The sequence below is a fragment of the Atractosteus spatula genome, chromosome 8, assembly GCF_055471065.1.
Source record: "Atractosteus spatula isolate fAtrSpa1 chromosome 8, fAtrSpa1.hap1, whole genome shotgun sequence".
NCBI classification, from domain to species: Eukaryota; Metazoa; Chordata; class Actinopteri; order Semionotiformes; family Lepisosteidae; genus Atractosteus; species Atractosteus spatula.
The window spans coordinates 44,912,808-44,936,677 of record NC_142713.1 but is presented as its reverse complement, the minus strand read 5'-3'; the positions used below and the strand labels follow the sequence as shown (position 1 = coordinate 44,936,677).

The window sequence follows — 23,870 nt, the reverse complement described above, 5'->3', positions numbered from 1 at the left end:
TTCAACACCATGATTGGGTAGCATGTTCTATATTCCTTTACTCTGTAAAGAAGTGCTTTTGTGCTCATTTTTAAATGTGCTTCCACTTGTATTGTCTGCTTCGTGTTTGTGTTTCTTTTCTGAAGAAGCACAGTGGGTTGATGTTGTCAGTGCATTTGAAAATTATGAATACATGTATCAGGTCCTCTCACAGTGTTTATTTTTACAACTAAGAAGATTCAGTTTCTTCACCCCTGTAACATGTAACATGATTATCGAAGCATTTTTAAAGCAGTTCTGAACATGAATGTATAATCCAATACATGAAGATGCAACCTGTTAGTGACAGATGTTTTAAAAGAACTTTGAAAACAATTACTTTAAAAACTGGAGTGCTTTAGAGCAAAGTTTTTTAAATAAGATTTTCGAAGCAGACAAAGAAAATTTGACTTGCACTATAGCTGATGCAAATATTATGACCACAGCTAGCAGCCAACATTTTTCTAGTTAACACTTAGGATAGTACCAAAATGTCAAGATAGTACCAGTCTCCAGATAGGAATTTTCCTGCTTGGTATTTTTTGGGACTATCTACTGATGCATCTACCCTACCTACAATTTTCAAGTCCTAAGATTTACTGCAGCACACCCCAGTCAAATTGTGTAATCAAATCACAAAGCAGTGTTACAGGGGGGATTAAATAAATGTCATTGCTTTTTCAGTGAGGAGTACCTGTGCTTTTGTATCTTACTTTGTGTTACACACTGTTTCCACCATGATCCTTAGCGTCTGGGTTTCTAAAGAGCAGGAGTTGCAAACGTTTTTTCTGAATTAAGTTTTTATTTTTGGACTAACACATATTGTGCTACATAAGCGCTTCAGTGAAAGTGAAGTATATTTCTACCAATAATTGTGATGTTCAGTGTCATTACGAATTTTTTTATTAGTGTAACAAGGTAAACCTAGCGTCAGGTTGGTGTAGGAATCAAGTTCAAGTTCAAGTTTATTGTCATTATACTATACAGGTATATGGTATAACGAAATGCTATTTAGCTAGCTCTCGGACATAAGTAGTACAAAGAAAAAACAACAACAACAACAATACAATTGTATAACAAAAGAAAGACGGAGACAACAGGCAGTGTGCAAAAAAACAACAACAGGCGATGTGCAAAAACAACAACAGGCACTGTGAGGTTCAGATCATAGGTGAGAGGTGAGGTGAGAGTGAGAGAGGCTGGGAGTTTAATAGTTTGAGTGCGGGGGTAAAAACTGTCTCTGAGTCTGGTAGTCCGGGCCCGAATGCTCCGGTACCGTTTTCCAGATGGTAGCAGATCATAAAGTCTGTAGCTGGGGTGTGTGGGGTCTTTGATGATGCTTAGAGTTTTCCTCAAGCACCGTCTGTCATAAATGTCCTGTATAGATGGGAGGGCAACCCCAGTGATGGACTGGGCAGGTTTCACCACCCGCTGCAGGGCTTTCCAGTCAGCAGCACTGCAGTTGCCATACTACACTGTGATGCAGCCTGTCAGTGTGCTTTCTGTAGTGCATCTGTAAAAGTTAGTGAGGATCTGGGGACATATCTTAGCCTTCTTCAACCGTCTTGGGAAGTACAGGCGCTGTTGCGCTTTCTTGATCAGACAGGTGGTGTTGAGAGACTATGTGAGGTCCTCGGTGACATGGACGCCAAGGAATTTAAAGTTACTGACCCTTTCCACTTCAGTCCCGTTGATGTGGATAGGGGCATGTCCGGTTTGCAGTTTCCTGAAATCAACGATCAGCTCCTTGGTTTTGCTGACATTGAGGGTGAGGTTGTTGTCTTCACACCACGTTGTAAGGAGATTGACCTCCTCCCTGTAGGCCCTCTCATCATTGTCTGTGATCAGACCTACAACTGTGGTGTCATCGGCAAACTTGATGATGGAGTTGGTGTTGTGTTTGGCCTTACAGTCGTGGGTAAGCAATGGACTAAGCACACACCCCTGGGGGACCCCAGTGTTCAGAGTTAGTGTGCCGGAGGTGTGGTTTCCAAGCCTGACAGCCTGAGGTCTGCCTGTCAGAAAGTCCCGAATCCAGTTGCAGAGGGTGGATGAACTAGTTTGTATGGAATGTGTTCTACTGAGGTCATGTTGGTGTAATGGGATGTGCGTGGATTGCACTGTGGCTCCTAGCTGTGTGAGATCATTAAAAATAATCGAGCTGATTTATGTGATTTTAAACAGCATGAAAAGCATCTCTGTTTTGTGTTTATTATGTAGGTAAATTATTTGTTTGCTGTTTTTCAGGTGCATCTGTGACGTGAGCTCTTGCAGTCCTGCTGTGAGAAATATGGACAAATCCAATTCTGCTCTTAGGAAAACGTCACACTTTTTACGAAACCAGGTACCACTTATTGCACGGAAAAACTGTATTTGCTAAGAATAAAGGAGGAATATTTTAATCTGATTGCTGCATCAATTTTTATAAAATAAGCACAATCTCATAATATTAATAAATTCTGTATAATAACAAATTCTGTAAGTGCTGCTGTCTTTCTCGGTTCAGATTAACCAAGGCCTCAACAAATAAACAATAGATAGATAAGACTTTGAAGGGAAATTGATGAAATAGACAAGGCCCGTTTGAGTCTGGGCTGTGACGTTCACTAGCAACCCTTGTGATTTGCTGGGTGCAGTGTTGTCACCAGTACTCGCCAATCAATGCTCAGTCTACCGTAATGCACTACTGAGCTTGTGTCGTATAACATGATGAATGGCCTAACTGTGTGCATACAGGAGGGAAGTGTACACAGTTCTTTTTTCCCGTGTCGGTACAAGAGCTGATTTCACAATTTTGGATTTTAAAGTAGGAGGCTGTAGAAAAAATCAGTTAAGTTTGGTAATTATTATTAGGCCATATTCATTTTTATTAACAATATATCAAATATGTTGCTCTGCTTCATCTTGTAGAACTGTAAACAGTTCCATGGACAAGTTCTGCTGATAATGGTGCATTTTCAGGATTTAAAATGTTGTAAATTTAAAATCAGTCCAGTCCATATTTCTCTTGGCTTTTCCCTACAGTTCTTTGGGATTTATTTACCATTTACTCCAAGATGGAGTGTAGGCTGGAGGACAAATTTAGTTTGTGATGGAGGGTTTCCAAGGTCACGCTGAATAGAGAAGAAACCTGAGTGAGCGAAGTTACCAGTCTCATTTATCAGGTGTGCATTCATGGAAATAAAGTAGATAACACTATCCATAAGGGCTGCTTAGCTTGTGAAGTTTCCTCTGGAAGGAAACTTAAGTTAATTTTGTATGTCAGAAGTGTTGTACTGTTTTTAGGGTGCAGGTTTCTGTATAATCTGAAGTAGATCATATTTATTGACTCAAACTAAAGACAGTAATGTTTTTGGTGCTTCTCTAAGCTGTCTTATCACAATGCAGTATTATGACAAGTTAAGCCATATGTCAGACTACAAGTGACAGCTGAATCCAAACATTTTTCAGGAGGGATTTGGGAGCAACTGTGCTAGCTAATTAATCACTAACAATCTGAAGGAAGAATAATTAGGTGTTATGTATGTAGATATCATTATGCTTATTGTTTGTGCAACATTAGTTATTTTGAGATATTGTATTATTATCCCTATAAACCTGCTAGCTCTGTCTCATGGTGTACAAGATGTATTGATTTATTTATATGCTGCAATCGTGTCTTCCTCCTCCGTAGCACCTTATGATCTGTTGCTTTCTAATTTCAGGGGTGTTGCTTCCTCAATGTAATTTCTCTGAACTGTATTATTACACAGTAAGCCCAAGCTCGGTGTCGATTTTTTTTATTTTAAAGACAAACGGTTTGATCCCATTCATTCCACCATGTCATTTTTGTCTCCTTCACGTCAGCACCCCAGTAAAACTGATTGGGACACAGAGGAAAGCAAACCACGAATTCAGAGAACCCCTGTGAAGGACAAGTGCTGCCAGACAGAGCATCACCACCATGGCTGCTGCGAGCCAGGTACACCAGCCCCCATGTCTCTTTACCCTAGCAGGAGGCCAGCTGGCAGAATGCACTGTGAAGATGGAGCTTTAAATAGGGCTTTTTGTATTAGAAGAGGCAACACTTTTTTTTTTACACAGCAAGCTGCCAAATTGTATATGCACCACCCATCATGTCTAAAATCATACTCTTCTGGTAGCACAGTTTTGCTGTATTCATTTACTGTGATAAATGATAGTGAACCAAAAGTTATGTTTTGGAACACATTTTATTTCTCTTTGGCTGTAGAACCTTTGGGGGCAGTATGGTGACGTGGCGGTTACCACCTGGGTTCTGGGTTCAGTATTGTCACCCTCTCTCACGTTCTCCCAATGTCCGTGTGAGTTTTCTTTGGGGTTTTCTCCTACATTCCAGAGGCGCCCTCCAGGTTAAGTAGCACCTCAACATTTCTGAATGTGTGTGTGCCCTGTGATGGGATGGCATGCCACCCAAGATGTAGTCAGTCGTGCAGAAATCGAAACACAGCAAATATAAGTGAAATAATACATGTGAAGGGATTTTGCTACACCCTCAAAATGACAAAAAACATGAAATACTGCAGCATAAAGTGTTTACCATGAGTTTAGTATTTTAATAATTGATTAATAAATTGATGGCACTGCTTTTAAATAAAGTTAATTTGTATTCAATTTCACATGTCCATTAAAAATATATATTCAAGTTTACCATGTTCTGTAGATTATAAGTGGAGAGGAGTGTAAAAAGGTGAGAGGTGGTTCCATGCTTGATGTTATTAGGTACCATTGCGAAGCTAAAATGGTATTTATGCTGTGATCGTAATGTTGAGCATTTGTGGGAGTTTGGAACAGGACTCCCAGCCATGTTATTGAAGCCATTACCCTGGCTTCTTTCAACAAACAGCTCACTGAGGTCCTTGGATCAATTAACTACTAACTATAAAATGGACAAGATGGGCTAAATGGCTTCCATTCATTTGTCAGTGTTCTAATGTTGTCTTCCCTGTACAGTCCCAAGTGTCAGCACTTACATTTTAAAATGTTGGGTCAGTTTTGTTATTGTAGTATCTGGAAGTAAAGTTGTTTTAACTCAGAAATCTTATTAATAAGTTTGAGACAATTTCTTTCAGTATCTTTTTGGCCATATATACAGTAATGAAGCATGGAATGTAAGGTTGAGTAATTCAGAATATATTTTTTTAGGTCAGTAGTCATTTTCAATACCCAGATGCTGAAATTGCTTCCAAACTGGCATTCAGAAAAGTGTGAAGAGTTATTGTGCTGGATTAGTTCTGCACATTAGTTATAGAATAGCACTCAATATTATTAAATGATGCAGGAAAGGTTTTAAGAGTAATAAAATGAGTTAACTCTGCAGCCTCAAGAGGTACAGAATGTTTTCAGAATACAAACATTCCTGTTACAAATCAAATCTGCCTTGTCTGCTCTAATTTGCTTGATAGTTGCTCATTGATTTGTAAAATGTCTTCTCTGCCTTTAACCCCACTTCCCAGCACGACCCCTGAGGGGAAGTAAATTATTCTAGGCAGACTAGCAGTGGCCTTGTGCAAGCTTAATGCTAATAGCTGCCTGAATACCTCTGGCACCCACTATTTGTGTCCTGCGACAGAACTCCTCAGTGCAATATTTTGAAGTCTTTCTGTTCAGAGTATTTTATGGCTTAAAGTGGAAGCATTTTCTTGCTCTTTTTCTGTTGAGTTCAGGCTCCATTCACGCCCTAACTTATCTGATTTGAAAGTTTTGTTGAAGTGGTGGCCTCAAACCATTCTCTCGGTCTGAAAGTGTGCAGAATTGCTTAAAAAGAAGTGGAAGTGTGTCTGCTTGTGGGAAGTAGCATAACCTCTGTTAGAACAGAGCAATACTGTAGTATGGTCCAAACTATTTTACATTTTCTTCTAAATGTCATCCAATGACCATTTCTTACTAAAATGAATCTAAAATGGTCTGAAGTGACAAAGAATGTGAAAGGTGAAGCCATTGCTCAGGAAGCCAGAAGTTATCATGCTGAGCACATAGAAGTTTAGATTTGCGAAAACCCATTTGCAATAGTGTCATCAAAGTGAGCACCTTGAATAATAAAATGTAAGAGCGATAAGCTGAACTGAACAAATCTTTCTTTAAGCACTTTCTCCTAGCAAACGCCATAAAGTGAATAAATGCTGTTAGGCTGTGGTGACATGGAGCTTTCCTAGTGACCAAAATATTTTGCAGTCTGCATGTAAAAAAATGTAAGCAACTGTTTACAGAAATATATAATACACTTTTTAAAATTTGTAGCCACAGAGACTACATGCATGAAATGGTTTAAACTCTGAAACAAAGGTCATTTTCATTTAAATTATAATTAAAATCCTTTCATGTAGCACAAATTGATTTTTGTCAAAACTATATCAAGTGCTTTCTCATTCTTCTACCACTAAATTTAGAATAGCAGACCTCACTAATGGTAGGTGATTTGGATAACCTTCATTTTAGTATTGAGTGTGCTGATTTCTGCCCAGGAATCAAATAGCATCTTTGTTTTCTGTAGAACTGCAGGCTTTAGCAATCAGTGAAATTGATTGTGCTTTGGTGACATATGCTAACATACAATTCCATTTACTTTGGCTTTAGTAATTGTATTACTTGTGATTGCTAAAGTGCACTCCTTTATGATGCCTTTTGTGCGATTCAACACGTGTAACATCCTTTTCATCGATAGATGCTTTCTATCAATGAACCTGTTATCTAGGGAATATCAGATGTATCCTGAAAACTACAAAACTAAAGTTCTGAACCAGGAACTTTGATATTGTATTAATTAAACCAGCTTATAAAATGTTCTGAATTCCTGAGTCATGCCACCATTATGCTTTTGAGAATAACCTTCAGGGTCAGAGTTTGCATTTTTGCAGGTTTATTATTTGTGAATTTTGAATGGTCCTGTCCTCTTTACCAGTCCATTCCGGCAGCGGTTGTTTTTCTAAGGCGTGAGACTGTTGTTTTCAGGGAAAATGTCTTTCATCTAGAGCAAGGGTCGAAAGAGTTAAAAAAGCACTAAGCTGGTTATAACAGCGTGGCTGTCAGGTCACACTTTGCTGCCTGGAAGAGCAGCAGACCTTTGCCAGAGGGTGAACAATGAAGACATGCCTTCCCTCATTAGGCATGTTTTGCACAGACAGAGTTCTATGGAGAGATTTGTTTAAGAAAAGCCTGGGGGAAAGACTGCATCCTCACACTGCTACTACTCACGTCAGGAGAAACATGTAGAGTCATAGGACTGGAACAAGATTTCAGATGTACTGAAACTAAGAAAAAATAATAATTCTGCAAGATTGTGACAGTAAGCATGATCACGGCCATCAGCAGAAAGCAGGCCTTCTGAAAATTGGATATGTTGCTGGAATAGGCAACCTGAATACTCCATTCAATATTTGTTGTTTTCCCTGAAAACAAATATTGGAGCATGTAATTAAAATTAAATGTTAAATGTGTGCCTGCTGCCAAGGTATGAAGTATTTTTTGTATGCGTGATTGAACACCTAAGACCACATCAAGCTTCTATTTATGAGTATGGCTGTACCTTGAATCTTGTTTGCTGTGGTCTTTAATTTGTCCTCTTCTGTGGAAATTGTGAACAGTACGTGAGTCCATTTTGTTCAAGAAATATGTCAACGCTGTCTACAAGCAAGTGTTTCCTAACCCATGGCGAGAAAGGTGCTTCCAAGGGTAATGTCAAGCCATGAGAAAAAGTAATGTCAAATTCACCAGAAACAACATTTTCTAGCTCTTTATCTTTCGTTAGCACCCATCAGAATAAAAGTTAATCCAGATGTTAAAAATTGAGCTGATTTAAATATTTTAATAGTTGTATTATTCATCACCAAAGAAACAGTACGCTCCATATACCTGTGCCTTCAAAAGACAAAAGAAAATTATTTTTAACAAAGAGGTGACTTTACACCATAAAAGACATTAAACATTAAACATTAGACATTAAAAGCTAACTTCATTACGGCACAGTACAGCGGTCTTGTTTTCACTGCTAGCCCCCTGCTAGTCTCAAATATTCTAGTTATCCCTTGTTTATTAAGGTTTTGTTGTTAGATCGTGCTGTTTCGAGAGATCAATAACGCAAACGTCATTGCATCATGATGCCATCAGAGCTTTCATGGAGAAAATTCAGCTTTATAAACACCAATGATTACTTTGCATATGGAGGACTAGGGGTTTTCCTGCTTAATAGCTTTCTTTACACACCTTGTATTGCTCACTATTTTCAAGTCTTCTCCTGCCCTTCTTGTGATTTCTGCCTACGTTCTTTTAAATGATTTTGCATTGTTCTCAGTCTTCCGCCATCCTTAAATATTTGTTATACATGTACTGTACTAACCCCAGCTTCACTTCTGACCTTGGTGTGTCATGCCTTCATTTCATTCCTCCTGTGCTAAAGATGATCAGAATCAGCCTCTTCCCTGGCCTTTAACTGAAACCAAAAAGGTGCTAGAATGAGGTCTACACATATTTGTGCTGTTATGCGATAAAAGGCATTAGAGAGGGAAGATCAGGCTAATTCAGTGTGACTACACTTATCTCTTTAAGCAGTCAGTTGAAAAACCACAGACAGTTCTGAGCACGTGGAAGAGTAATGTACAGCTTTATTAAACAAGCCTTCAGAAAATGTAAGTTTCTTTTCTAACCAGTATTCAGATCACATTATACACGCTATCTTTGGCTTTTTATACTTCCCACAGCATGGCTGAAACGTGCACTGTGCTTATTCTGATGAAATGTAATTTATTTACAGCTTAAGACAAGGATTTACTTTATAGGAGAGGTGAATCTCCGCTGTATTTGAGAGGTACTGTGGATGTTTAAAATATTTATCCAAGGTGATTATACCATAGATGTCCCCTCTTCACTGTTGGATTTGTACCAAGGTTATGTAGAACAACTTAGCTGACATGGCTGTGATGCCCACCAGCATGGAAAACCAAGGCTAAAAGTGACACCTACAGGGCAGCAGGAGGAAGTGTGATATATAGTTGATATATGTACCCACTACATTAAAACTACATTTATGGATGGTGCTGGTATATATCAAATGGAATGATTCAAGATTGCATGACAGAAAGAACTATTACACTTATGATAAGCTTAATACATTTGTCAGCATAGTTTAAGACTCGTAAGCATTACATTCAACTCCAGAATAGGGCCGAATTGCTTAAATATTTCTGTTCCCCTAGTTTGTAGCAGATCTCAATAGTTTTCACTTATTTTTAGACGTAACATTTAAGTATGATAATTGGAAACAATATTGCAATTTACACAAACTTTGTTTCTGTACTACTAAATACTAAAATATATACATATACATATATTGAATTCTGTTCGGCTTCTTTTAATTTAAAGAGTTTAATTGACTTACAAAAGCATAAATTATCTTAGAAGCTTTTTTTTCTTGTTGTTTCTTTGGTTACCAGAGAATGAAAGCATGGGATCTATAAGCCTGACTTTAAATTGAAGCCACTATAAATGCTACTCTTGTTGGCAGTCTTGCATTTCTTCAGTGTACAGTGGTATGGAAAAGTGTTTGCCCCCTTCCTGATTTCTTATTTTTTTGCATGTTTGTCACACTGAAATGTTTCAGATCATCAAACAAATTGAAATATTAGACAAAGATAACACAAGTAAACACAAAATGCAGTTTATAATGAAGGTTTTAATTATTAAGGGAAAAAAAAAACCAAACCTACATGGCCCTGTGTGAAAAAGTGATTGCCCCCTAAACCTAATTACTGGTTGGGCCACCCTTAGCAGCAACAACTGCAATCAAGCGTTTGCGATAACTGGCAATGAGTTTTTACAGCGCTGTGGAGGAATTTTGGCCCACTCATCTTTGCAGAATTGTTGTAATTCAGCCACATTGGAGGGTTTTCGAGCCTTAACCGCTTTTTTGAGGTCATGCCACAACATCTCAATCGGATTCAGGTCAGGACTTTGACTAGGCCACTCCAAAGTCTTCATTTTGTTTTTCTTAAGCCATTCAGAGGTGGACTTGCTGGTGTGTTTTGGATCATTGTCCTGCTTTAGAACCCAAGTGCGCTTCAGCTTGAGGTCACGAACAGATGGCCAGACATTCTCCTTCAGGATTTTTTGGTATACAGCAGAATTCATTGTTCCATTTACCACAGCAAGTCTTCCAGGTCCTGAAGCAGCAAAACAGCCCCAGACCATCACACTACCACCACCATATTTTACTGTTGGTGTGATGTTCCTTTTCTGAAATGCTGTGTTACTTTTATGCCAGATGTAATGGGACACACACCTTCCAAAAAGTTCAACTTTTGTCTCGTCAGTCCACAGAGTATTTTCCCAAAAGTATTGGGGATCATCAAGATGTTTTCTGGCAAAACTGAGACAAGCCTTTATGTTCTTTTTGCTCAGCAGTGGTTTTCGTCTTGGAACTCTGCCATGCAGGCCATTTTTGCCCAGTCTCTTTCTTATGGTGGAGTCATGAACACTAACCTTAACTGAGACAAGTGAAGCCTGCAGTTCTTTGGATGTTGTTGTGGGGTTTTTTGTGACCTGTTGTATGAGTCGTCGCTGCGCTCTTGGGGTAATTTTGGTCGGCCGGCCACTCCTGGGAAGGTTCACCACTGTTCCATGTTTTCGCCACTTGTGGATAATGGCTCTCACTGTGGTTCGCTGGAGTCCCAAAGCTTTAGAAATGGCTTTATAACCTTTTCCAGACTGATACATCTCAATTACTCTGTTTCTCATTCATTCCTGAATTTCTTTGGATCGCAGCATGATGTCTAGCTTTTGAGGATCTTTTGGTCTACTTCACTTTGTCAGGCAGGTCCTATTTAAGTGATTTCTTGATTGAGAACAGGTGTGGCAGTAATCCGGCCTGGGTGTGGCTAGAGAAATTGAACTCAGCTTTCCAAAGATGTGATAAACCACAGTTGATTTATGTTTTAACAGGGGGGGCAATCACTTTTTCACACAGGGCCATGTAGGTTTGGATTTTTTTTCCCTTAATAATAAAAACCTTCATTTAAAAACTGCATTTTGTGTTTACTTGTGTTATCTTTGTCTAATATTTCAATTTGTTTGATGATCTGAAACATTTCAGTGTGACAAACATGCAAAAAAAAAAAGAAATCAGGAAGGGGGCAAACACTTTTTCACACCACTGTATGTTTAAAAAGACAGAGCTATTAAGAACCACTAATTGGTGGCAATTTAGGGCAAAAGTATCTCTTACCCTTTTATAAGTGATAATCATGAAGCAGGCCAAAAATCTATTTAAATAAAATTGCTGTAAAGACAGAATGCAACACTGAACATTTTTTGAAAATACTACTGTAATTGCCACAATCTGGTATTGTATTTTTGTACATGAATCAAAGTTTGTGAAGCATGTAATACAATTGTAAAGGTTGTAAAAACATTTTTTCTACAAATATATACAGTACAGTGTGTAAAAATGATTGAAGTGCCATTCTAGGTACCATATGTTCCAGTTTTAGGTCTCTTGTCTGGGTGGAAGTGTTTCTGTTCTGAAGTGTTTCTGGGAAGATTGCAAAGAAATCAATCTAGAGTGATTTATTCAATAGTCTTGTTATATCCTGAAAGACTGCTATCTTTGAAGCAATCATTTGTTTTCTAAATTGTGCTTAAATGATTGAGTTTATACAGATCTTCAATTTGAGGATTCCAAAAATATAAATGTAAAATAAGATGTTGCTGCACTTGCTACTATGTAACAGAATATTTTAAAAAACATAATATGAAGTATTTAGTATTTTTGGTTTTTAGTTCTGAATTGTATGTACATTACGTTTAAAAAAATTACACTAAGCAACACTACAGCAGCCCACACAAAATCCTCAGGAGACCTTTGTCTTTTGAAGAGAAGAATATTATCATTTGCCTGTCATATAGTGTCAGACATCAAGATGAAGGTCACAAGTTCATTTTGATGGATGTGTTAGTCGTAAAAAACAGAAAGTCTCTTGAATTGTCTGAAATGATGTTGACATACAAAGAATCCTTTCATGTGTGAATTAATTCTGAATGAAATGGGCTGTAGTATCTTATTTCTCGTTTATAAATCATTACTTTTCTGGTTCTGGTCAGCTTCTTACAATTTTTGCTTTAGTTACTCATATAAAACAGGAGAAAAAATAAAACCAGTGTTGTCTGAAGAAGTCCTCTGTTATTTTCTTGCCATTTTGTGATTGTAATAATATCATAGCAAGATGGAGAGGAAATCAAACAGGTCACATTTTTTCAGACTCATGCTGCATTGTTGCAGTATGATATTTTAAATAGGGGAAAAAATATATGACAATAAGAAAGATACTGACTATTTCTGATAGAAAATAACCTGCATTTATGGCTTATTTCTGTTTCTATTACAGAACATTCATTACATTTATATGTTGATAAATTCTTAAAGTTTTCTTTTTGTAGAAGTCTGCATGACGTACTGCCAGTGACTAGAGAATTTGTATTTACATCCTATTTTCTTTGCTTTCTAATTACTTGTTTCAGATCAAGATTCTTGTGCTTGTTCTGTCATATATATTTATAATGTATATCCCTCTCCAGACACCCAATAACATTTTCAGAGTGTTCTTCAGGAAGTGGAAATCAATTATGTTTAAATTAGAAACTTGGACGCTGCTCTTCCTATTAAAAAAATATATTTTACATGCTTGAAATGTAATAAAATACCCTCTAGTTTCATAACCAAACCAAGTAGAAATACTTTTCTGTGTTTTTCCTTGGGGGCATGTGAAACTTGTGCAGAGTTTGTCAATGTGCTAATTAAGGTATATTGTAGATTAGACTGGTTTCCCTTTTTATTTCAAGAGTAATCCTAAATGCTATTGTAGGTAAAATTACCTTAGAAATTGCAAAAGAAGGTTAAGGATTCAAATTACACATTGACACATCAATTTTATATATTTTTCTGTTCAAAATAACAGTGGGGTGCTTCAATATCAAAGCTGAAACTAAACAGGTGTGAGCCTGGTCAGTACCTGGATGGGAGACCTCCTGGAAAAAACTACGATTGCTGCTGGAAGAGGTGTTAGTGGGGCCAGTAGGGGGCGCTCACCCCATGGTCTGTGTTGCTCCTAATGCCCCAGTATAGTGATGGGGTCACTGTACTGTAAAAAAGGCACTGTACTTTAGCTGAGATGTAAAACTGAAGTCCTGACACTCTGTGGTGATTAAAAATCCCAGGGTGTTTCTCGAAAAGAGTAGGGGTGTTACCCTGGCATCCTGGCCAAATTTCCCATTGGCCTTTACCAATCATGGCCTCCTAATAATCCCCATCTATGAATTGGCTTCATTACTCTGCTCTCCCCCACAGTGATAGCTGGTGTTTGATGAGTGTACTGGCACACTATGGCTGCCGTCACATCATCCAGCTGGATGCTGCACATTGGTGGTGGTGGAGGGGAGTCCCCATTACCTGTAAAGCATTTTGAGTGGAGTGTCCAGAAAAGCACTATATAAGTCTAAACAATTATTGTTATGAAAAAGAGATTTTACAGAAAGAATTGCATTTGAGTACACTTTCAGGGCATAACAGGAAGGTTATCTCAACAGTCAACTTTTTGTTTTGACGTGTTAAAAACATGAAGAAAAGCAAGTTTCTCTTTCCAATGGAAATTTAGTTCGTCAAAACAAATGAAAAATGTAGGTGCTAGAATTGTTATTTATTCTTGTCTTTTTTGTTGAATTAATTTTGTTTAATTTTTTTGTTAAATTATTTTTATACATAAAAAGTTTCAAAGCTATTGATATTCCCTTGCCAATGAGAGAAAATGCTTTATACAAAAGTCTATTGCTGTTTTCAGGAATGTAACACATGTAAAGTTTCATCACACCCAAAGCAGTTATAGCAAAGTGGAAGAGAATACCTGTCAATTCTTCTCTGGAAATACTTTAAGTAAATAAGCATGCTAAGCAGTGTTCTTAGCTGTATTTTTTCAGTGAGTTAAAGGAGGTTTACATAAAATAGACTCTACACAATTAGCTCTACATCATAATAGCCTTTATTTTAGTTGTATTTTGCTTTCACAGAACCTCCTATAGTATGATATTTATTGTATGCAGGGACTGTCCTACCACTTAAAATGAGTTGCTGATCATTTCAAATGAAAACGTGCTGAAATCTTCAGAGATAGACATGATCATCATTGTGTAATTTATCATTTGAAGGGTGGATATTGGAACATTAACACATGAGCAGATAAGGGAGATGCGTGCATTTAGAGACAGGTGTTTATTTTTGTTTGTTTTATGAGAAGCATAAAAAATAAATGTGGAAGAGGTCAAATAAAAACATCCTGCTGCAGCAACATAATCATCCCGTTCCCCATGGAGATAAGACTGAGGTTTCCTTTATGTATAACCGGAGGGTGAAAGTAGCAAAGAATCTAGAAATGTGTTTCTCAGTTTCTCTGCAGCTTTTATGCTCGCTGTCCTTAGATTTCCGTTCTTTGATTCACCATGACTTGGATATCAAAGATAAGTAATGTATATTTAAAATATCTGGAAATACAGTTTAACAAATGTGAAACATAAACAGTATTTAATGTAAAATGGATGTACAGTATTCTTCGCCTTGTATGAACTACAGCTTAAAGTAAAATAAGGAATGTTCAATATTAGTTTGAATACTAATCCTTAATGTTTTTTAAATTAACAGATTTATAAAAACTACAACTACTGTAAAAAGGATTATTTCAGATATGGCTGTCATACATGGACAAATCTATTCAAACAGTCTCTGTTTCTGTATTTGGTTACATGAATAACTCAAGTTTTATTATAGTGAGTTGTATTGCAGACAACATTGAATTTTGGGGAATTTTTTGCTTCTTGATAGCTTCACCTTTCAACACACTTCAGGAGAGGTGACAGACATGGCCAGTACAGCACTGATCTTCTTTTTTGCTCTTTAAGAAATTGTGTTGTGTACTTGACTGTGCACTTCAGATTATTGTTGTGCTGAACTGTTTTTCTTTATCTGAGGAGCTTATGATCACTATGTATCACTTCAGTCAGCAATGAAGTGTTTCTTGGGGCTTTTAATTTCTTTCAGTCATGCAGAATGTTCTGTTTATTCCCTGAGGAGAAAGCTAGCTCAAGCCATGATGTAACTGCCATCAATTAACTGCTCATTGTAGGCTTCTCCCTTTTGCCTGTATTTAACTTTTCATCCCAGATTGGCAAACCATTATAAAATATTCGTTCACTTTAAATGTAATACAGGAAACTGATTTTGACCTTTATGGGTTTGCGTGTTCCTTACTTAGTTTGTGCAGGAATGAGAATGAGTTTAGAATTTATAGTACATATCCCTTGTGGATCACTGTTAAAGATTAAGATTTTTTTTCCTGCCTGTAAATATTAACAAGCTACTCTGTAGGCAGACTCACAGACCCAGACTATCAGGGCAGAATTTAGGACACAGCAGTCATGTTTTAAATAAAGTATTCTTTATGAGTATTCAGCTCAAATGGTAAACATTTTTTTTCAGTTCTGATCATTTACATTGTGCGTAGCCAGTTTATCCTCAAAGTTTCGTTGCCATAACCTGCCACAACCTGGTACATTTCTGTGCTCTGACTGGGACTTCAACAAAACCCCGAACCTGTTTTTTGAAATGTACTCCTTTGGGCAATATATCTGATTTTCATTTTTTATCTTTTTAATGGATAAAATATATGTTTTAAATAAACTGCAGTTATTGTAAAGTGTCTTAATATAGATTTGGTTCTGTGTTTCAGTATTGAGTTTTAAACAGTTAAAGAAAAGTGTAACACGTCAAGTGATACAAGTGAACACTGTAGTGTCTAGCTGTTCTCTTCATTAAATTCACATTATGTACACCTTGCAAAATGAAGCATGAAAGATATCTAGGTGGTCATCGTGGAACTTCATGCTGTTTAAAATAATTACTTGATTTATGCCGAACACATTTTTATTATGGACTAGTAGCATGGCGATGTTATTCATAAATGCATTGTGTATAAATAAAGGGAAATTACCCAGGACTGCATATTAACTCAGTCTTGGATAACATTTTGTGTAATGAGATGCAATAATTCTGGCAGCTGACCTTTATGGGAGGTGGGCAGACTGTCAGCAGTAATTGCCTAAATTTGTTAATCCGTTAACCTGTCAGTTTTATTGACACTAATGAATTACAGCTTCCCAAACTTGTTGGACTGTGAAGTCTATTGCCTAGTAATAGGAGTTTGTTTAGGTCTGTATGCAACTTGTATTTACTTTACGCATACACCGTGTAGAGAGCCCTATCATCATAAATAGATTTTTCACAAGAGCTAAATAAAGATAAATTTGTATTTGTTGCTTTCTTTTCAAGACTGGAAACAAATTGTTGAATGACAAAGAACCATATTTTACTACAGCTGTATGTTTTTCGAACAGGGTGCTGAAATAAAATGAGATATAAAAATGTTAATCTTGTTTTACTGTTTTTTTTTTACTAATGAATGTGCTCTTCTTTGTCCTTTGTGCACTTATCCCTTAAGTATCCATGTAAGAAGTGTAATACTTTTTCATTGAACATCTGGTCATTTTTAGCATAGATGATTGACTTCTGTTATTGAGAAAAGATCTCTGAGCATTGACATCCTGGTTAGGAACAGACAGACTAAAATAGGATGGTTTCTGCAACAAAATCATAACACAGTATGCTTGTTCCTTGTTTGCTTGCCAGTGAATTTGATTATATGGTGATAATGTAAAGTGGCTATCCTGTTATTATATCCTTTTCATTTATTTTCAGCTTATGTTGTGGAGCCAGGGGATCCTCCTTTATTGCAACAACAACTTCAGACATCAAAGTCCGGCATTCAGCAGATCATTGAGTGTTTTCGATCAGGTATTCAGATTGCGTTACTATTAATACTGTAAGTTTTTGCAATGCTGTTTGTTACAGTATTCAGTAATGCAACATGTTTGTTTTAAGGAACTGCCCAGCTCAAGCACATATTACTGAAGGAAGTGGACACTATCTTTGAATGCAAACTGTGTCGAAGTCTCTTCCGAGGCCTGCCCAACCTGATCACACACAAAGAGTTCTACTGCTTTCCCAGTCTCTCTCTGGGGGATGGTGAGTTGATTTATGGCTGGACCAAGTTCTGGAAGGGCCTGTTATGGAATTGTGATTATGGAACATCTGATCATACACAATAGCAATTTCTTAATGTGTATTTTAATTTAAATCTGTGCTTACCACTTTAAACCATAAGGGACTGAATCATAGATACTGTTCCAGAATCAAACCAGCAAGGCTGTGTGTCTTTTTAATTTGTGTACATCACATTCCATTTAATAAGCTAAATAAGCTGAATGGATTCCTCTTGTTTAGAGACTTTGTTTTTATGCTCTAAATGGTATAAACAGAGAAGACTGAACAGCAGTATCAGAGACACACAAGTTATGATGTGTTCATACAGCGCTTGTACTCTTTTAAGAATTATTACTTAAAGAGCACCATCACACACCCTATACATAATGCATTTTTTTTTGTTTCTATTTAATGTACAATCATAAATAACCTGTTATTAGATCATCAGTGTTAACGTAATAGGCATTCTAAACCCAAATTTGCAGAAATCCCATCTAAACTGCTTCTGGACTGATTTGGAAAGTGGAAGCCAATTTGAGACATTCTTTTATCAACCACTTTTTGTTGAAAGTTCTCTTCGGCAGTGTTTGTGTGGTGGTACCTAAAACTCTTATTGAGGAGAAGAAAAGACCCTTTGTATAGAGCAGTTCAAGGGTCTGGTTGTTGTAACTATTCTAGTTTTATCTTTCTAAAGCAAACTGCAGGGGGTGTACACTAAGGATTCATGCAGTAGTATATCAACCTTATGCACTCCATTATCACATTTGAAAGACTAGATGGGGGATTTAAATTTGTGATCACACTAGCTCAGCTTGTCTCCATCTTCAGAGAGAGAGCATGTGAGTTTCTGCTGTGTCTGTGCAGCTGCTGCATGCTGTTGAGCTGAGTTTGAGCCCAGACAGGCAACAGCAGGTGTGTGTTAACTTGACACCTTACCGTCAACTCTCCTAGCATGTGTGCAGCAATCAATAATAACTTTAATCAACGCTTTATCTTTATCAAGGGCTGGAATAATTACCCAAGACTAGAAAATGTTTTAGTTGCCACTTTCAACCTGCTGATTTTGCAACATGTCGATCTAAGAGTTGTTCAAAGCTGACCTTTTATTATGTAATGTCTGTTGTAAATTAAGACATCCTCGCTATACTGTAGGTGGAAACCCTCAGCAGGTTTAATCAGCAGGGAATCCTTTCATGCCGTATAGAATTATCTAGACCAAGATGTTAGAATGTAAAACACACTTCATTTTACATTTCATTTTGGTGTTACGCAAGGCTAACATTGTTATTTATATCCTTCCAGACTCTGTGGCCTCAAACGACAAACAAAGCCAAGCCATAAAAGATCTTTTGGAAGCCATATATCCCAGACAGGATAAGCAAGAATACACTATAAGACTGGAGCCTATAGAAACTAATCAAAATGCAGTGTACCAGTATGTCTCAAAAGAAGAAGACCAGAACCAGACAACTGAGAAGTACAGTAGTCTTCCTGTGAATGTGGAAGTCCCAGTTCCTGAGCAACAAGTAGCTGATGACCTTCCAAGTGGAGAGGCTGTGGAGCCGCTTCCTGTAGAAGACCTTAATAAGGATGTTGTTAAAGTGGCACCTGAAGGGGAAACAGTGGAGCCTGATCTCCCTCACGAGGAGAGTTTAAATGGTGAAATGCTCGGGCTTCATGTTGCTTGCTGCCTCTGTGGGAAGGACTTTAATTCCAGGCGCAGTGTTCGACGCCACGTGAAGAAGGTGCACAAGAAGAAGATGGAGGAGTTGAAAAAGTCCACAGAGACCAAGAGGGCGACTTCTATCACAAAAGGACGTCCAAGGAGTGCACTGATGCCATCAGCTAGGAACTGCCCTGTTTGCCAAAAATCGTTTGCAACCAAAGCGAACGTTCGGAGACATTTTGACGAGGTCCACAGAGGACTAAGGAGAGATTCCATTACTCCTGATATTGCCACAAAACCTGGTCAGCTGCTGTCCCTCAAGACCAGTCCCTGTCCTCAGAAAATGACAGGAACTCCAGGAAGAAGGCCAAAGTCATCATCAAAGGCTGAATACAACCTCACAGCCTGCAAGTGTCTTCTGTGTAAAAGGAAGTACACATCGCAAATCATGTTGAAGAGACATATGAGAATAGTCCATAAGATGACCAAGCTGGAGAATGGGTCAGCACCTGCTCCCAGTAGCGCAGAAATAAAAGTGAAAACTGAACCCTCTGATACAGTGGAACACCACAATGAATCCACACCTGTAAGTCAGTCTCCTCAAAGTGAAACAAAGGGCGGAGGACAAGCAATAGAGAAGAAAAGCACGCCAACAGTTCCGAAGAGTAAGATCAAGCAGGAGAGTGATAGTCCCAAGTCATCTAGCCCTACCACAACAACAACAGGACAGAAGGGAAGAAGGCCCAAACTCTCTGTGGGCTTTGATTTCAAGCAGCTCTACTGCAAGCTTTGCAAGCGCCAGTTTACATCCAAACAGAACTTGACAAAACACATTGACCTGCACACAGATGGGAATGAAATCTACATCAAATTCTATAGGTGCCCACTGTGTCCCTATGAGACACGTCGCAAGAGAGATGTTATCCGACACATTACAGTTGTGCATAAAAAATCCTCTAGGTATTTGGCGAAGATCACAGCCAACCTGGAGAGCCGAGCAGTAAAGAAGCCCATCGAAGTGGTACTCAACACTGTGGTAAGAAGGGGTCCCCAAAGAGAGGAAAATAAGCATGCCAATTCAAAGCATGATGGGATTTCAGGGTCTCCATCCAGCAGGAAACATGAATCAGCTGAAGTTGGAACTGAGGTTAAATTCACAAAAAACTTTTCTCTTCACACGTGTAATAAGTGCGGAAGAGCCTTTGCTAAAAAGACTTACCTTGAACACCATAAGAAAACGCATAAAACAAGTGCATCCAGCTCACCTGAAGAAAGCAAAACCAAAGGTCGCAGCACACGATCAAAGGCTCTAATCTGGTGAGTGTATAGGCACTGTCAATCACAAATCACATGCATACATTAATACACAGTCCAAAGTTTGAAAACACCATGTGGAGAAAAGTTGAGTATGACAACAGTATTTTTTACTCTTTTTCATAACAATCAATTTATCATGGAGTTATATATACATAGAAACACACATGTAGTGGGTTTATGTCTGACAGTGTGCCGTCACACATTTAGTGCCTATAGAAAGTCTGCACTCCCTCTCTAAAGTAACATTTTGTGGCCTAACAGTCTGAAATCAGAACACATTAAATCAGTATTTACACATTGTAACAGCAACCTTCAAGTGAAAAGCAGTTGCTCATACTTTTGCATTGATTACTTTTATAACTTTAATTTAATAACTTTTGATGTAATTACAAATGAAAAGGTAGAAAAATGGGTTGGATAAGCGTACACACCCCTGAATTAGTTTCTGAAGCCCTTTTGTGCTTCAGTTGGAGCCATAATTCTTTTTGGACATGTCTGCACCAGTTTAGCACACCTAGTGTTTGCCCATTCCTCTTTCAGAATTGTTCAAGCTCAGATTGCAAGAGGACCGTTGATGGACTTGAACCTTCAAGTCCTTTCAGAGATTTTCAGTTGGATTGAGGTTAAAGCTCTGACTGAGTCACTCGAGGACGTTTACCTTTTTGTTCTTTAGTAACTCCAGTGTTGCTTTGGCTGTGTTGTTTGTTGCTTTGGCTTATTATCATACTGAAAAGTGAACTTCTGTCCCAGTTTCATCTTTATCGCAGAAGGCTGCAGGTTTTCCTTGAGGACTTTTCTTTTTCTGTTCTGCATTAATTTCCCCTTCTCTCCTGATAAGTGTCCCCGTCCCTGCAGGTGAGAAACATCCCAGTAACATGAAGCTGCCATTGCCATTCTTCACAGCTGGGATGGTGTTCTTTAGGTGATGTGCTGTGTTGGGCTTGCGCCAAACATAATACTTTGCATTTATGTCCTCCTACCATACAGGCACATCTGTTAAGTACCTGGAATATTGTTATCACCAGTTTTGACCAGTTCTGGCCATGATAGCCTGTAGCTCTTTCAAAGTTGCAGTTAGCCTCTTGGTAGCCTCTATAATACGTCTCCTTCTTGCTTTGTCACTCAGTTTATATTGGAAAGGCCTGATCTAGACAGGGTCTTGGTGGTGCGATACACCTTCCACTTTTTAATAATTGTCTTGACCATCCTGCAAGAAATAGTTAAGGCCTTTGAAATCTTTTTACATACATCTCCTCCTGTCTTTCCACAACAATGTACCAATGTCTTTCGATAGCTCCTTGTTGCCCCTGTTGACTCTTTACTTTGGGATGCACTACCCAGCAGAGAGGACCTACAGGAATATCTGATTTTATTCTGAAATCATCACAGTCAGTACAATTAAACATAGGTGGAGTTTAATTTGCTTGTTTTGCAATTTGGATAGCAATGGGTTACACCAGGGCTAATTTATAATTGCTGTTACTAAGGGGCTATACACTTATGTAACCCATTTTTCTAGGTAAAATTAAAGTGAAATATCTAATTTAATGTTGATTACAGGCTGTTAGGCCTCAAAATGTTACTCTGGAAGGGGTATGTAGACGTACTATAGGCTCTGTATATACAGTATATATGCCATCCATATATAATAGATAATAGATAATGGACTTATGGTATGCTCACATTCTTGTTTCAGCCACAGCAATGTTTAACTTCTGAAAGGTGATTTACTTACAGATTTGTTGCAAGGGGAAAGCAGACATATTTACACATTTTAATAATGTTTTGTGTTGCTCCACAGTGACAGTCCTCTTTGCCTCTCTGGAGTAAATTGAAGTGTCTGTAGGGAGCAAATTGAATCAAGCTGAAGCAAAACTACTGTGTAATTTTCTACGTTTGGCTCTCAGATCTGCTTTTGTTCAGCACTTTTGATTCTTAAAGAAACATTTTGCTTGTGGATATTGTTTTTTTATAGATCACATTTTTTGCAACAGTAAAATGGCCCTTTGTAGCATGTATATAGCTAGTTCTACAATGTATTTCATTTTTTTTCATACATATATTTCATTTTCATACCTCTTGGCTTGAAGTATAAATATATTATAATCAGTATAAGAAAATCTGCAGAATTGAAAAGTAATGTATAAACATATTACTTTGTCTATTTAAGAAGACAGAAACAGAAAATAATAATTAATTTAATTGTACTTTAAAGTCATTGTCAGTTGTCAATAAAAATTTAAAGTTGCATAAAATTAGCCAAAATAAATAATACCCTTCAATGTTATGCACCAATTTAATTAAAAATTTCCTTGTTAAACAAATTGATTTGGCATTTTGTCAAATATTTAATTGAGGAAAGCTCGCGTTTCCTCAAAGATCTTATCTTTCTAAACATTTCAGGAAGCAGGCCATGTAATTTGTGTATACACCAGAAATCTGTAGAAATGCTGCCCTATGCAATAAAAAAGTAGTTTGCAAAATGTTTCTATTAGGTCTGCACTTTTATTTAGTGAATACAATTAATTTTTAACTTTACCTTTTGTAGGTGAAAATTATTTTTACAAGCCTGTGGAATTGTGCCTGTTTCCTTTTGATTCATTCCCCAAAGATGTATTTTTCCTGATTTTCTTGCCCAAAAATATTAAGAATAAAAAGTAAGTAGAAATCGATGAACCCCCATCTCTTTACCCATGGGATGCTGCATAATGTCTTTATAAATGGTTCTATGTACTTGTCAGGCACAGGTTTTCAGTGCTCAATGTAAAAGTAGGTTGCCTAAAAAACATGACAGCTGCCAAAATGTCTATATATGCCTATGTATGTAAATCTTCTGAGAGAGACTCTTGATTGATTCTGCCTCTAGGTCTGTTTTCCTTTTAAAGAGCATACAACACCAACTAAATTGTATATTTCTGGTTAGTTTTTCCTATGTCTAACATATTTTGTGAAACACAATATCTGGTTCGGTCACCATTTCTTGCTTTAGAATTTCATTATTATTAAAACTAGTCTTAAAAACTGGTCAGCAACAGTTAATACTGATCCTATCAATAGTTAACCACAGTAAGACGACAAATTAAATATAATAGATGTTTCTGTCCAGTGTTTTAAATATTCAAAAGTACATGCTCTTGGTTATCATTTTAAGACAAGTAGTTAAAATGGTTTTAGACTAGAACGTGTTTTACATTATATTCAGTAGATGTTTGTTTGCATGTAGTGTAGGGGTAATAAAATACTTTCAACTATCACACCTGTATCAAATGTACATCTTTTATCAATTATTATTTAATTATTGTTACCTCTAAAGCGTTTAAGTCTGTAGTATTATTTTGATATCTGTAGCTCACCTGACACAAACTGCCAAAAGACAAATAATCCAAACCTCCAGGAGAAGGGATTTCTGTTTCTTTTTTGTGACATTTAGTCTTCACCCCAGATTTGTTCCGTGAGTCTCCTCCATTCCTGATTTGATTTGGATTTGATAGGTGATTGGATTTTTTTTACCATTAGCGAGTGGATTTATTTTTTCTGATCTCCCATTTCCTGTCCCCTTTTCTCCCTTTTTCTTGGCGAGATCTGAGACCACCTGTGAGGCATTTCAAAATTGACTTTTTTTTAATTAAGACCTTACAAAGACTGTACCTCTTCCTTGAGTTTTATATCCATCTGAAAACCTGCATACATTTTACAAGGATCTATAAACTTATAAAACGT

General features: G+C 37.4%; 1 protein-coding gene across 1 annotated transcript in view; it reads left to right on the top strand.

Annotated features, from left to right (window-relative positions):
* The window catches only part of LOC148829666 (zinc finger protein 800-like), a 49,311-nt gene extending 26,490 nt beyond the window's left edge, over nucleotides 1–22,821 (top strand). Inside the window, exons 2-7 of the mRNA XM_088922640.1 lie at nucleotides 2,266–2,362; nucleotides 3,865–3,979; nucleotides 16,823–16,918; nucleotides 17,006–17,149; nucleotides 18,470–20,150; nucleotides 22,699–22,821. Coding sequence (XP_088778766.1) covers nucleotides 2,309–2,362; nucleotides 3,865–3,979; nucleotides 16,823–16,918; nucleotides 17,006–17,149; nucleotides 18,470–20,150; nucleotides 22,699–22,702 — 2,094 coding nt within the window. The 5' untranslated portion in view covers nucleotides 2,266–2,308 and the 3' untranslated portion in view covers nucleotides 22,703–22,821. The remainder of the gene's footprint in view (nucleotides 1–2,265; nucleotides 2,363–3,864; nucleotides 3,980–16,822; nucleotides 16,919–17,005; nucleotides 17,150–18,469; nucleotides 20,151–22,698) is intronic.
* The last annotated feature ends 1,049 nt before the right edge of the window (nucleotides 22,822–23,870 follow it).